The sequence below is a fragment of the Gymnodraco acuticeps genome, unplaced genomic scaffold (assembly GCF_902827175.1).
Source record: "Gymnodraco acuticeps unplaced genomic scaffold, fGymAcu1.1, whole genome shotgun sequence".
In the NCBI taxonomy this organism is placed as follows: domain Eukaryota; kingdom Metazoa; phylum Chordata; class Actinopteri; order Perciformes; family Bathydraconidae; genus Gymnodraco; species Gymnodraco acuticeps.
The window spans coordinates 1166633-1182830 of NW_022989890.1; the positions used below are offsets into that span (position 1 = coordinate 1166633).

Consider the following 16198-nt stretch of genomic DNA (forward strand, 5'->3'; position numbering starts at 1 on the left):
GAAAAGACCTTTCAAGATCAATAAAACTGTCTAATGTCTGATAATGGAAGCTACAGCCAGCAGACACTTCTCATAAGTAGCTTAGCTTAGCATAAAGAGGGAACATGGCTAAGTCTAAAACTAAAAGATATTCATTCACCTTCATCTATAAGGAACACTTCAACATTTGATGTCCCCTTTGTTCAATCTACTGCAAGCTTTTTGTAAAAAAAATGTCTTTGGTACTATTACTTGGCTTGGAGTACAGCTTTCCTGGAGAGAAGAGTCTGAGCCAGTCACTGCACCTGGTGAAGAACCAGTCCCGCACATAAACCCCTTAAAACCACAATTGGTTACCTGGATTGTTTTGGTCTTAATGCTGAGCTAACAGGTCTTAACTTTAGAGCCTATTAGCATATAGACTTTTGGGTGGTTTCAATCTTTTCATATATCTCTGGACAGCAAGTGGGATAGATGTATTTATGGCTTAGTATTCCTTTATGACTTGCTAGATTAAAAGCTTGAGGGATTCTTATTTGAATGATTTGCAGTATTTACAAAATCTGAAATTCCAAAGCAGTTAATCTTATCCATTTCTTTGTCACTGCAGGACCTCCCTCAGCTCCGCGCACCGTCCTCTCCCAGATCAACGACACCACGCTCAGCCTGAAGTGGAATGAGCCTCTGGACAACGGCGGCAGAACAGACCTGAGCTACGCCATCAGATGCTCCTTCTGCAGGTCCCCTAAGGGCCCCTGCCTGTCCTGCGGGGACAGCGTCAGCTACCGGCCCGAGCAGCAGGGCCTGCTGGGTCGCAGGGTGGAGGTGTGGGGCCTGCTGCCTCAAACCACGTACTCCTTCACAGTGCAGTCTCTCAACGGGGTGTCTCATGTCAGCGGCAAGGACCCTGCCAGTGGAAGTGTCAATATCACCACCAGCCACAACGGTAAGGGAGGTGAAGCTGAAAGGTATAAATAGTCGGAATTTCACCTGGTATTTATATTTCTTCTTCCATCTGTGCAGTGCCGTCGCTGGTGTCTGTGATTCGGAAGAGTGACTCCACAGAGAGCAGCCTGACTCTGCACTGGTCAGTCTCCGCTCAGCTACACTACACCATCCTGCAGTATCAGGTCCGCTACTGTGAGAAGGTGAGCCCTGACAATACCCCTCCACGGTCTGCATTTTAATGATTTTATCCTCAGGTGTACTACGGCTCAGAATATAAAAAATCACACAATGTTTTGCAAAGAAATGTAGATAGGATAGCGTGCTAATATGGATGTCCTCAGAAATCCTAAGACATGCAGGTCAAGTCTAATGAAACCCAAATTGTTTGTGTGTTGTCTAGACAAACAATGACCCAGATAATTGACAGTTTTATTGATATCAATTGCAGTAAATCAGCTTAAGACAATTCCACCTTACCCTTTAGTGTTGCATGTAACAACTGTGGAGGCAGTATACAGTACACACGTGTGTTTACATGACATACGTGTGTGTTTGTGTTTTTGCTCTGACCAAAACACAGGGGAACCTGATTCAGAAGCTCGTACAGCCAAGACAAGAGACACTTTAGATAGAATTTACATTGTATAAAGATGTTTAAACTGCAATTGGATTGAACAAGTTTGAGTCAATTTGACTTAACTTATATATTATATATATATGTATTTATAAGTGTTTAATTAAGTATTAGGGCAAGGCATGAAGGATAAAAAGATTTGGATGAAGATGGTTTTGCATTTCAAGAATTAAGTCAATGAATGTCATATATTTAAAAATAATTAAAAATGAATCAACCTACTAACCTTTCCCATTTACTGAAAGTTCAGCTTTATTCTAAATATTTATACTTAATACTTGAATCATTCTCCCTATCTTTTCTTCATACTTGGCCCTTATATGCTTTAGTAAATGAAAGATTGGATATCTAAATTCCTCTAGATGACCGAGTCTCTCTGTGTTTTGTTTCTGGGCTGTCAATTCCTCCCTAATTCACTTTCAGTCCTGTTAACTCTCCCTGTTTTCCTATGATAGGAGCGACGTAGTGAGGACCAGTGCCACTACACAGAGAGCAACAAGAACCAGGCGGTGCTGACGGACCTGCGCAGGGCGACCCAGTACGAGATTCAGGTTCGGGTGCGCACCATGGGCGGTTACGGCAGCTTCAGTCCTGCAGCCTTCTTCCGCACACTGCCTGATAGTAAGTTTGCATATTCACACATTTTTCAATTCCTTCTCGAGGGTTCTTCAGAGCTCCCTGTAAAAAAAATTGTTAAATGCATGTGTTGCTGTGCCCTTGAGTTGAGTAAGTGTCCTTGCATCTTTAATATTATAAATTCCTGTCATGTTCTGTCCTTTTCTCTACTCCCAATGTAAAACCTCCTGTCGAGATTTCTGTCTTACACTCCTCTAAGTCTCTCTCTTCACTCCCTCAGGTCACGACTCTGCCGCCCAGTTCCTAGTACCTGGCATCCTTATCGCTGTCGGGATGTTGCTGCTTGTCACTTTCGTCTTAGTGGCCGCCTACTGCATACGGTGAGAACGAGGGAAAGAGGCAGAGAAAGAGATATGTATGTGATGGGAAAACGCTGACAGAATAACAGGAAACGGGCAAAAAAAGGGGAAATTGTAAAGTAATAACAACAGTGACCCCAATTTTACAGTCTAGCACCACTTTGTTCTTTTGTTTATAAAGTCATATCTTATCAACAGTGGATTTGCACTCTGTTACCCACACCATCTTTGTGTGTGTGTGTGAGGCAGTTCACACACAAAGCAACGATCTTGATGCCTTTCGCTTACACAGCTAAAAGTTATCCTGCTCATTAGAACACTTTCCTTAGGCTTCATTGTTTGGGTAAATAGTGCTTGATGCTGTGTGTGTGTGTGTGTGTGTGTGTGTGTGTGTGTGTGTGTGTGTGTGTGTGTGTGTGTGTGTGTGTGTGTGTGTGTGATGTGTGTGTGTGTGTGTGTGTGTGTGTGTGTGTGTGTGTGTGTGTGTGTGTGTGTGTGTGTGTGTGTGTGTGTAGTGTGTGTGTGTGTGTGTGTGTGTGTGTGTGTGTGTGTGTGTGTGTTGTGTGTGTGTGTGTGTGTGTGTTGTGTTGTGGTGTGTGTGTGTTGTGGTGTGTGTGTGTGTGTGTGTGTGTGTGTGTGTGTGTGTGTGTGTGTGTGTGTGTGTGTGTGTGGTAGAGGGCAGGGAGACAGGATGCAGGCGTCCCAACCCTGTTTCCACAGGACAGGAGAACAATAGCTGTGACCTTGTGACACACACACACATACAGACACACACACACACACATACACACACACACACACAAACCAGTGGCAGAGGCCCAGATCTGCCACTAACGAGGGTGGTGCATTTACTGCTATTTTAGGCTTATGAGGTGGGAAGCAGGAGAGAAATGGAGGAAGGCGAGCCCCAGTAGCTACAGGCTTGTTACAGTCTTAACAGGGATGAGTTTCGCCAGCTGAATTATAATGGAGCGGCTCGAGTCAGAGAGTGGAACCATAGAGGTCGGCTCAGGTATTCACCAGCACCACGAGCCGCCCTGTGATGTTCGTTTGGGACCGCTGAGGCCAACAGGCAGAGTTTTTATATAAACCCCCCCACAAAATGAAGGAGGTGTTTTTGGAACAGAGACACACTATCTCTGTTGGCTGCAGGGTGTTACTCTATAGCTGAGCTGACCTCTGACCTGTCAGTGCATGGGGCTGAGGTATCAGAATATTCTCTGAGGAGATACAAACATGTTCACATTTTGCTTTGCTTGCGTGCATTACAGAATGATGTAGTGTAAGCAGTGTTTTATTCCATTGTACAGTATTTTATTTTAAATTCTGTTTCGATGTTATCTTATTGTATCTTAAAGAGGCCCTTTTTTGCTTTTTAGGGGATTACCTTTCCTGTAGTGTGTTATAGAGGGTTGTTTGCATGTAAATGGTCTCCAAAGGCAAAATTCCCTCCAATGGGAGTTTCTCTCCCACACACTAAATATATAATGTTATATAATAATATCAAACAAAAGTATTCAACCATTGTGTTGTTATCGGGCTAATTTGAGTTTTTAAAAAGTTTATATTTCATTCACAGAAGCATCCTATTACTGTTATTGCACGTTGTTAATATGCATAACATTGGGCTGATAAATCACTAGCAAAACATGAAGTTTCAAAACTTTTCATCAGATAAATTGTGTTGCCAATTCTCTCAATAATTATTCTGTTAATCTCGATCTCTTCCCACCTGCAGCAGACACAGCCGAGTAAAGGATCCAGAGCTGAGCGACAAAAACAGCCAGTACCTCATCGGCCAAGGTAAGGACACACACACCAAAGCGCTCAGATGTAATTTACTCACGTCAGGAAAATCTTTTTATAATGTGACGCAGCTGATTGCTGCTCATAGCATTCTAACATTTCTTCTTTTCCTTTCCCACGACTCTGTTTGTCTTTTCTCTCGCAGGGGTCAAGGTTTATATCGACCCCTTCACCTACGAGGACCCTAATGAGGCCGTGCGAGAATTTGCCAAGGAGATTGATGTTTCCTTTGTTAAGATCGAAGAGGTTATCGGTGCTGGTAAGCCCCGGCATTATACTTCTCCCATTATTCACGAATATGTAAACTTTGTACATGTGAACTCTTTCTGCAGACTCAGAATTTTTAAGCCGGTCCTCTTTTGAAATGAGATCATTAAGAAGAATATATTGAATTTACTCAGTTAAATTAATTCTGTGACATTTAAAACCATTTGTCGCTACTTTCTTTATTTGCCAAAATTCAATATGGACTCCTAAATGAATCAATTACCCGAGAAATATGTGACCATACTACCAGCCCTTATTCAAACAAAGAGCACCACTAGCTGCGGGCGAGTTTAGCTTTGCTTATTGTTGTCCTCCTAATGTGGTAAACACCTCTCAGAGAGAACAGCCCTAATGTGTGTTTATGTGTCTGCGCTGCAGGAGAGTTTGGAGAGGTGTGTCGAGGGCGGCTGAAGGTCCCGGGGAAAAAAGAAAACTATGTAGCCATTAAAACACTAAAAGGGGGCTTCACTGACAAGCAGAGGCGGGACTTCCTGTCTGAAGCGTCCATCATGGGTCAGTTCCAGCACCCCAACATCATCCACCTGGAGGGCATCATCACGGCAAGCTGCCCCGTCATGATCCTCACAGAGTTCATGGAGAACGGAGCACTGGACTCTTTCCTGCGGGTGAGTGTTGTAAAGAAAACTGTTGTGAAAATACTGAATGCACTCTTTCAATATCAGAGTAGCACATGATATCAAAGGCCCAACCATAGCTGTGTACGTAATAGGATGTATGATTACCTGGAAGAGCTTCAGGACACACCTTTTTAGACATACGATAGCTATGTGACAACGATTAACATGATGATTCAGCCTCTATGGAGATAGACATATTCTTATTCTTTAGTAGGATCCCCATTAGCACTAGCATGAGCATTGGCTATTCCTCCTGGGGTCCTCACACACACAAATCATACATAAACATACATAAAACAAAACAGCTCATAATTTCATGCAATTTACAGTGCTGCTGTATATGAAGTGAAAACTATAATGGTGATCCAATTTTAGCCATCATAAGGCCAAACAAAAAAATATAAATAATTGTACATAATTGACATACATACCCACAGGCACAGTTCAATTTTACTTTATAATACTGAGATAATTTCTTTGCAACCTTTTGAAATGTACTTGAGATTTTTCCTGAATGATATAGACCGGTAAAGAATTCCAGCTGAACATGGCTCTTTTGACAATCATGATAATTTCTTACTTGGGTTTTAGCTAATCTAAACTAAACATTGTACATGGCTTTGAACCGGTATTCCTCCATCTTGTGACTATGTAACACCTCTCGTGTAAATAAGCATGTGAAGGACACTGTTCAACTAGTTGTACCACATGCTCTGTATGTGATGACTACTTCCATTCTTGCAAGGATAATAAATACATGTATCCTGATTATTGAAGCTCAAGCCGGTGACGAGTGATATTTTTCTAACAAAAACCCAAGCTGTGACCCGGCCATTTCAGTGCTTCTCCAACTGAACTGTTCCTCTTCTCTGCAGCTGAATGACAGCCAGTTCACTCCCATCCAGCTGGTGGGAATGCTGCGTGGCATCGCCTCCGGCATGAAGTACCTGGCAGAGATGAGCTACGTCCACCGGGACCTGGCTGCCCGCAACATCCTGATCAACAGTAACCTGGTGTGCAAGGTGTCTGACTTCGGCTTGTCGCGCTTCCTGCAGGAGAATTCCTCCGACCCCACCTACACCAGCTCTCTGGTGAGATCACGCCTCAGAAACGATTCAATTTCACAGTATATACACCTGTCATTTAAAGATTTCTGTATCAAATCATACTCGCAATATTTCATCTAGAAAAAGACATTCTGTAATCTTCCAACAACATTCAATTCAACATTCAATTCCTGGCTCCTTTGTCTTCAGAGTTTGCCTGGTGTCCCACAAATAAGTTGTGCATATACCTTGTGAATTCTCCGGCCGTAATATACTTTCAATAAATGTCAATGTTTGACTAAGGCGAATCCAGTTTCCATTCCTTTCACGAGCATTGGCTCAGCATTGATAACAGAAGTTTTCCTTAGAATTGGTAACTAGGAAACTGATTAGACAAGCAGATTTCAGGCTTTTAAAAAATAAATTCAATAAGAGTTTTAACTTTAAAGGGGACATATGATGCTAATCTTCAGGTTCATATTTGCATTTTGGGTATACACTAGAAGATGTTTACCTGCTTTAATGTTAAAATAACACACTTTATCCTCATTTGTAACCCGCTCTATCGAAATCAGTCGGAAGTCGCAACGGTTCATTTCAAAAATAAACGTGGATTTGCGTAAAAAAATAGTTTTTCGGGGTTCGGGTGTTTTGTTTGATTTTAAATAAACAAAGTCTTGGCTTTCAGAATATGAAACCTTTTATTTCCAAAATCACACGATAAATAAATGTTTGAAGCTTGTAAAGGGAAGATGACAGCTCTCACTCGCCACTCTGCTGTTCCGCAGCGCCGCTCCCCCTCCCTCCGGCTGACATTATGAATGTAAGGCGTATAGTAATCATAGATAACACGGCAGGGTCTGTTACAGTTTGTTTTCATCTGATTTAAATTAAACAAAGTCTTGGCTTTCAAAATATTAAACTTGTTTCGGCAAATTCAGATGATAAATACAACTTTGAAGCTTGTAACGGCATAATTACAAGCGGAGAACGGAGTACAGCAGGCATAACAACAGCCGGTGTTTCTCGTGAGTGTTTTCCCCGGGAAACAAACACAATACACACAAATGCAAAAATACACAAACATACACACACACACACACACACTCGCGAGCTTCCCCCAGACCAGTAATCCAAACGAAAATATTTTCCCTCCGTACTACTTTCATCATTTGCTAATAATCAATCAGATCGATGGATTCCAGAGAGGAGGAAACTTTGAAGGCCTTTTTCTCAAAATGATGACTCGGTGATAGTCATTATATAATGTGACATGTTTTGCTTAATATTTGGAGAACAAAAACAATCCTGATATCATTAGAACGCTAGGAATCTCCTCTTTCCAACAGTGTATACAACTCTAAATGTGTCTTCGTGTCAATGCGACTGATTTCAATAGAGCAGGTCACATATTATCCTCTGTCTGAAATGCTCTGTTTAAGCGCCTGTTTCTTTAAGCCCAGCACCTTAAAAATCTCAAGACTTACGGCCCGTCCACACGGCTGCGTGCGTTGAAGCTTCAACGCAGCTTCCCATTCACTTTGAATGGGGTGACGTCACGCTTTGCCGAACTGCATTGTGGTTCTGTCGCTTCACTTTGCCTCCGTTGCTCGCTTCAAAAGTTGAGAAAAGTTCAACTCTTCAAGCTTCGACGGAAGCGTCAGCCAATCAAATCATATGCCAGTACAAGCTCTAGCCAATCAAACCGCGTACTTGTGTGTCCGGGGCTGGAGATTCATGTGATTGGTTGTTGGTCGAGCTTCAGACACGCCCGACGGCAAGCTTCAACGGACGCTGCCGTGTGAATGCTGCGTTAGAGTTTAATGTAATTTGCTCACACACTGTATATTTGTTGAAATATTATATCACAGCTGTCAAAGTTCATTATTTTGCCTCATTAACTAGAAGTTATTATTTCACTCTTGCCTTCGCTTGGGAGAGCCCTGTCTGCTCGTGTTTATTGGAACTTCTGCAGTGCTGACTGTTTTTATTTTCTGTGCAGGGAGGTAAGATCCCGATTCGCTGGACAGCACCCGAGGCCATCGCCTTCAGAAAGTTTACCTCGGCCTCAGATGTGTGGAGCTATGGCATCGTCATGTGGGAGGTCATGTCTTTTGGAGAGAGGCCGTACTGGGACATGAGCAACCAGGATGTGAGTAAACAGCCATTCACTAGGAATTTCTAGGTTTTGAAGCTGAGAATTTGCAACATGAAAATAAATAATTTGAAGTGCTTCGAATAATGTACAGAAGGAGCTGAAACTGTCAGATTTGATCACTATGGGGGAATTCAAGTCCATCTTAGGCTGCAGCCACACGAGGACAAAAACGGCCGTTTGCGTTACTGTTTAGTGTCATATAGACCATTCGGCCACACGAGGACGACCGCATACGGCACTAAACAACTGAGGAAACGATAACGGGTCCCAAGGTGGATAGAACGGCATACGCAACGCTCTGGGGGGTCCAACGGCTCCGTGTGTACGCCCTATACGAACATTTTCTGATAATGATTGCGCAATAGCCCCGCCTCTCCCCACCTCTGCTGCTCACCTCCGCGTACTCCGCGCCATTGCTGATGTGTTTCGCCACCAACAACAACAACAATGGCGGATCGCAGAGTTGCTAGCGTGCTCCGGACGCTACTGACCATGCTACAGTTCTTTGTGCAACATCTACAGCAGACTTACACATCCGGGGGGGATCTTACTCGCTGCTTTTGTGGATATGTACTGCAGCTTCAGCGATCATTTTCTGATAATGATTGCGCAATAGCCCCGCCTCTCCCCACCTCTGCTGCTCACCCCCGCGTCAAAGTAAACTGCACACTGAATTCAGATTATTTATCTTTTTCTCGATATGGACATAAACGCGAGTGAAGTCTAATCTGACAGGACGGAGACACCTCTCAAACTACCTAAACTAGTTATAAATATGTTTATTTTTACTGTCGGCCGGGTCACTCATTACTGGATCAGCTGCTGCATGAGACAGACACTGACGCTGTCCGAAGAGAGGGAGGAAAAAGAGAGGCTCCGTGTATTTTTATTATTATATTATATAGAGTCGTTATTCATTTGTTTTAAAGCTCAATAAATAACAAAGAAGACCTTTGACCGGCACTTTTATAATTGTGTCGGAAGGTTTCAACTTTAATACACGTTGACTGGCGAAAAACTCTGCCCGGTTCCCTCGGCCCCCACCGCGGAGAATAAACAGAAGGGCAACCATGACAACCATGCTTCTTCGCTGCTTTTGTGGAGGAAGTTACAGCGCCACGTACAGGCTCCTGCATATGTACTGCAGCTTCTCCAGCAGTTGGAGCTAAACGGAGCTGTCTCGTGTGGACAGACACTATCCGGTGAATATTGCGTGTGGACGGAAGCTTGTTTGCGATTGCGTTTGCGTTAATCCTATGCGTTTAGCCGTTTTCGTCCTCGTGTGGCCGGGGTCTTAAAGGACAGAAAACAAGAAACCATTGGTCGATGTGATTGCTCTTATATCCCATAATTGAAGTCGTTTTAAAATGGTGCCAGTTTTTAAATGTTTATAATAGTTTCTTTTATTTGCATATTGACTGGTTAATGTGCCATTTCATTTGTATTCGTCTGCCTGTATTGTTTTGTGTCCATTTGTTGTAACCTCTTGGCCAGGTCGCTCTTGAAAAAGAGATTTGAATCTCAATGAGACTTTTACCTGGTTAAATAAAGGATAAGTGTTTGAATCATAGCGTAACTATAAGATTACCAAGAAAAACTCGTACAATGGATTTCCTATCTTTTTCCTTCTTATTGTTTATTATTTCTTCCTGTCTGTACCCTCAATGCATATCAAGCCTTATTGAAATACCCTTTTTGCATTGGTTTAATAGTGTTACCTTTTCCACCAATCAGGTTATCAATGCCATAGAGCAGGACTACCGACTGCCCCCCCCACCTGACTGCCCGACCCACCTGCACCAGCTGATGCTGGACTGCTGGCAGAAGGACCGCTCGGCGCGCCCTCGCTTCGCAGACCTCGTCAGCGCTCTGGACAAACTGATCCGAAACCCGGCCTCGCTGAAAATAGTGGCTCAAGAGGGAGCAGGGTGAGTGACGCTGTGTTTGGGTGATTGACAGAAAACCTGCCTGATGGGGTTAGAATGACAGCAAATCAACAGCTTAAGAAAAGGAAGCATGTCAGTCATTTCATGATGTCCCTTTCTGTAGTTAAGGCATTTAACATTCCCAGGACAGACATTACCCCCCTGCTGCCCGGTCTTATGTACCACCTTCATGTCCTGCTGGGACCTGTCAGCCTCTTGCTGTGTCCATTTCCCTTCCTCCACTTTCTGCCTGTCAGCTGGTTGCATACAGACGAGGACACTCCACCCCTGACAAATCCCATTGTTTGTCCCCGTCAGTCACTCAGCCTAAGATTATACCTTTGCCTGTCGCCTGGAATGTTGCTGCAGGGTATATATATATATAAGCTCCTCGCGGCTGTTTTGGTGACGGTGTGTGTAAATGATTTCATTGTTATTCCCCTCTGTCCCGCAGGCTGTCTTACCCCCTGCTGGACCAGCGAGCACCTTTATCCCTCTCAGCCTGCGCCTCTGTGGGGGAATGGCTGAGGGCCATCAAGATGGAGCGCTACGAAGACAGCTTCCTGCAGGCCGGCTTCAACTCGGTGGACCAGTTGGCCCAGATCAGCACAGAGTCAGTACTGTCTCCTGTCTCCTTTTCCGAACTGATGCTTATCTCTAGAGGAACATTTTCACATTTCATTGCAAACTCTCATGGTACTAGGTTGGGATGTTAGCCCCTTAGCCTTTAGTGTTGGTAGTTCCTAAACAGACTTAATTACCTCTCGAAAACTTTTTTTTAAAATGGCAAATAGCTATTACTTTCATTGTCCCAGCAGTCAAAGATGATGTCTTTAAATGTCATATTTTTTCTGTCCAAAACCCAAAGATATTTGGTTTAATGTTATATTAAAACAGTGAAATAAGGAAACGACCAATTTGGGAGATATTTTTGAATGAAAAATGACTTAAACGATAAACCGTTTACTAAAATCGTTGGAAATAATTTTTCTGTCTAACAACTAATTGATTGGTCGCCTAATTGTCTCGACATCGACAGCTACAATTATGTTATATCTCTGTATTTCTTAGTAAATCATATTTAAAAAAGAATCAAAAATTCCATTGAATAGCTTTTGAATTTTATTTCTGACCGTCTAATTTGTGTTTTTCAGGGATCTGCTGCACATGGGAGTGACTTTGGCCGGACACCAGAGGAAAATACTCTCCAGCATCCAGACACTGACCTTTCGGAACAAGAGCACTGCAACCGTGACCTTTTAGCTCACCTGTTGTCTAGCCTGGACTCCAACCCACCGGTGCAGCCATGTACCGAGAGCACTCTGCTCCCTCTCTGAACACGGACTCCAAGGGAAACTGGCAGAATTTTATAATGACCAGGGGAAAAAAACACTAAAAATGACTTTGTGATCACGTTGTCGGACACAGTGACGTTTGGACAGTCAACGTCGTGCAGACCTGACTGACATTTTTAAACGTGCTACACCAAGAGGAGAATATGATCAGAATTCACAGTTTCTGTAGTATTATGTCAGTTGACTGGTTTGTTGTTCTGAGAAAAAAATCACTTCACGAAAGGAGACACAAAAAAAAGCCCATATCGTTGTGTAATCATGAATGAGAACTGCTTTCACCCTGGGTGTCTTGCCATTTAATCCATCTGGATTACGTTACAACATAGACGTTTTTCACATCAAGAACATTTTAACTGTGGATTGTACTTCTCTGTTGCTCTTTGACTTCAACATTACCTCCTCTTTACTCAGGTGTGATGTGTAATGCAAACTTTGGAGAGCGCTGTACTCGTCCTAATCAGACGTCTTCTTCTTCACGGGGCAGAGAGACACATCAGCACTTTTGTCGTTTCAGAGTGAATCTGTAACTCCATGTAATTCTCTTGGAGTGCGGTTGGTTATATCTATTGCCTGTGTTTCGGGCAGCTCTGTTTTATTGTAATCAGACTGAACAAGTGTGCACTCAGAGACCAGAGAACACTGAAGAGCTGGTTTTCTTTGTAGACATTTACCATGGAAGCTGTCTGGCTTAAACAAGTTTTTGTTGATATAAATGGTGCATCTTTAATTCTCTTCCTCTGTATTCTCCATCTACCGGTGCCATTCAGTCGTCTTTGTGGACTTAAATGCCAATTTTTATAAAGCAGAAGTCTCTCATGGGTGATTCTTGTCTCATTAAAATGCACCTCAAAGGGTTACTTTGACATTTTGAAGTTAAGTATTTTGCAAATGTTCCTGCCTTTTGCCTCAAAGCTACACAAAATATGTTTCCTAAAATTTAGCACAAAAGAAAAGCACATCTACCAGCTAAGCTAACGTGCTAGCTTGCGGTATCCATTGGTTTCAGAGGGGAATGCTAACACCACTGCTGTTTGGTTAGCACACCCCCACATGTTAAGTGTATTATTTTCTTTCATTAGATGCTGGTTGTGTGGTCAGCAAACATTGTTAAGCATTTAGCATAAAGCACATTACAAAGCTAACATGCCATCTTGCAGCCAGTCGTTTCCATTGGTTTCAAGGTGGAATGCTAATAATATTGTTGCGCTGCTTTTTGATTATCCGACACAATATTACAAGTGTTTGATGAAGAGGAATAACAGACAGGAGTTCAAAATGTCAATGTATTGCTCAGACTTTGCATCTCTCCGAGGATAATACCAGTCTTTTGACATTAAGGTCTGGCATCCTTTTCTGCACTAAATCTGGAAAATTAGGTTTTAACAGTGTGATACAAAATACCATGATTGCTTTTCTAAGTGATTTAACCTTGGTGCCATAGAGCACTTTTATAAAATATAATTTCTTCTTCATGATTTGGTCATTTTAAGTGAGGGCGATTTGGGTTTCCTTCTTCATTGGACTTTCTATTTCTATAATTATCTAGGGTTTCAAGAGGTTTAATGTGCAATATACACACATTTTAAAATCCATTCAAATCTGATGTTTAACATAAATTGAAGTCTGCTAAATACACACCAAACGATGTGTAAAAGCCACATGCTGAGTAGTACTGTTTGTGTTATCACTTCAAAATGTCCAATGTGGGTGATAGGATAAAATCATCGACTCTTAACCAATGTGTATATTGAGCCTTAATCAAAAAACTGGTATTGTCACGCAAGAGTTTGAGAGAATCCTTTTAGGATTATGGGAAATGTGATCTTCATATTGAAGATCTCAATAAAACCAACTTTGTAATAATGAATAGATAAAAGTATGTTTTGATTACTGTCCTGTGTGTAGGCTAATCTGTATTCAGTATTCATAATAAAGATACACACCAGTGTTTACCATCCAGCCTCATTCCTCTGATTATTAACTCGGCCTCTGCAGATATACATCAGTAATTCTCCCGTCAACTGGAGCGTGACATCTGTATTAATACATGTGGACGTCATCTGCTGGACGTCAAAGGAAGTTGCTATCTGATAGGAAAGTGAAAAGCCTTATCATTCGCCTGATGACTTGTGTCTCATATCAAAGCAAAGCCGCTCCACCTTTGCCGACATTAGTCGATTAGTTTGAACCTTTTATTCTCTTATTGACTATGCTTTCTTTGCTCACAGATGTTAAGCAAACAAATTGTTATTTTGTTTTTCATCTTTGCTTAGATAATGCCTCTTCTGATCTGTGTAAGATCACAGCAGAAATATGCGAGTGTAATGGGGGAATGTTTTCCAAAAATGCCTCTCATCTATCCCATCGCCCCGTTTTTTTATAATGAGAGGGAAACGGGAGACTGCGTGAGCCAGCGTTGAGTCTACATTTCGCTGCTTTGCTCTTGCCTTCTGTTCCTCTGGAGAGACTTCACCCCTCCAGGGCTGGGAGCTTGTCCTCTCCTATGTTTCCCTTCCTGGTCCTCAGCCCTTTTTTCTTCTCCTTCGCCTCGGGCTGGGAGCAGCTTAGAGCGCCGCATAAGCTTAAACTCTTACGCTCACACTTTCTTTCTCCTCCCATCTCCAAAGCTAACCAGGCGAAGCTGCCAGGGCTTCAAGAACTCTTTAGGTCCATTGATTAATGTACTTTGATTATCTCTGTGTTACTGACTCATGCCTCTAGTTCTACGGCTCTCGTGTGGCCCTCAAAGTACCGACCTGTGCATGAGCTTCCATGTAGCGGAGATAAATAACAATGAGTAACTTTCCTTGTAAGTATGCACTAAAAACTGTGTTTCGGGTTGTTTGTATCTCTGTGTCGGTGTGATTCAGTGTTAGAAAGCGAGAGACAGGCATTCATCTCTGGTTTCTACTTCTGTCAGTGCTTTGCGTGACCTTTGACCTCACTGTATAGTAGAAATCTACCCTAAGCTTTGTCTGTGTATCTGAATGGCCATTCATTAGGTCTGCTGTTGAGCAGAGAGTGGACCAGGCTGGCCAGGTTTTAGCGGATTGTGTCATTCCTCTCGCATTCCTGTGTGCATTCAAGTGTGGAGTGTGTGGTGTGTGTGTGGTGTGTGTGTGGTGGGTGGGGGATAACTAGTAGGACAGGTACATCTGTTTTTTCCAAGCAAGGGGGGCAGGGAGGGAGAGAAGGGGTAAGAGATAATCTGAAATTGTTTCTGCGGGTCTAGCAGTAAACACACAGAAAGTAATATGTATTGTTGAAGATGTACTATTGGTGCATTTTCATTAAATTGCAGAAACAAGAGACATATTTGTAAAAAACATAGAAGAAAAACAGCCACATTTGAAACAGCTGGGGTCAGAATTTCCTAAATTCTAGCTGCTACCAAGGGTCAAGCTTTAAAAACACCGTGTCCTTCTTTTCCCATAATGCAACTCTATAACCTCGTCTGTTAGACTCGGCCTGCCCCCTGTATGCCCTCTTCTCATAAACCCAAAACCTCCAGTTTGTAGTGCAGGCTCTCTGTTCAAAGCCCCAAAAGTCTCAAGCCTAATCCTGAGATAACAGATGATAAATAACTCTGATAACATCATCACGCAAGAAACCTCAACCCCCCCAACAACGTAATTTAAAGCGGAAATGTGTCCGACAATTGATGTAACTTTAAGCGAATGGCCAGGTGTGCAGAGATAAGAAAGTATGCAGGGTTTGAACCAAAGAATGTATAAAATGAGCAAAAAAAAGCTTAATAAAGCACGTCAAAAAGTAATTTAAAATGTAATTGTACATTATGTCAAAAAATAGCCTTCCATAAATCAACCATTATCCAGCTGCCACTCAAAGTGTCTATGCCCATAGTAAGGCATAACCTACGCTTTTATATCATTTAAATGTTTGAGTTATATAAAATTCATTACAGTTGTCATGAAGGGTTCATTTCTGCTCTAAATGTTGACATTTTGACATGAGGGTCTGTGAGGATTGACTCGCTTATGAGCCAGCCTGAAGTGTTTTTGACTCCTTTAAAGAGGACATATTATGCCCAATTTTAGCGTTACATTTGTATTTTGTTCCTCTACTGTTACATGTTCATATGGTTTAATGTTCTAAAAGCTCTTCATTTTCCTCATACTGCCTGTGCTGCAGCACCTCTTCTCACCCTCTGTCTGAAACCAGAGCCCAGTCTGCTCGCATTGGTTAGCTGGCCGGCTCTGTTGTGATTGGTCAAACACTTAGCAATGTCCTCTTAGCCTATCAGGTACAATGTGTTCAAGCACTAGCCAATAGAAGCGAGTGTGTTACTTTGTGATGTCACTCTCTCCTAATGATCAAAGGCAGCTTTTCACCATGCATTTGAGTGACCTTTTGGCCAAGCTAGGAAAAGTTTTGTAACCTCTTCAAAGAAAATGTGACCCAAAAAAAGTTCAAATGTGCAGATTGGTGTGGGCTGCCTCTTTTAAACTACATACATTTCTGGAAAGTACAGAAAAACTTTCCATCA

The 16198-nt window shown here is 42.4% G+C and overlaps 1 protein-coding gene across 1 annotated transcript in view; it reads left to right on the top strand.

Moving 5' to 3' along the window:
- ephb4a (eph receptor B4a) overlaps positions 1-13650 on the top strand; it is a 42685-nt gene extending 29035 nt beyond the window's left edge. Inside the window, exons 6-17 of the mRNA XM_034200569.1 lie at positions 590-925; positions 1003-1127; positions 2017-2182; positions 2418-2517; positions 4235-4299; positions 4448-4561; positions 4948-5195; positions 6083-6298; positions 8256-8405; positions 10146-10339; positions 10791-10949; positions 11491-13650. Coding sequence (XP_034056460.1) covers positions 590-925; positions 1003-1127; positions 2017-2182; positions 2418-2517; positions 4235-4299; positions 4448-4561; positions 4948-5195; positions 6083-6298; positions 8256-8405; positions 10146-10339; positions 10791-10949; positions 11491-11599 — 1982 coding nt within the window. The 3' untranslated portion in view covers positions 11600-13650. The remainder of the gene's footprint in view (positions 1-589; positions 926-1002; positions 1128-2016; positions 2183-2417; positions 2518-4234; positions 4300-4447; positions 4562-4947; positions 5196-6082; positions 6299-8255; positions 8406-10145; positions 10340-10790; positions 10950-11490) is intronic.
- The last annotated feature ends 2548 nt before the right edge of the window (positions 13651-16198 follow it).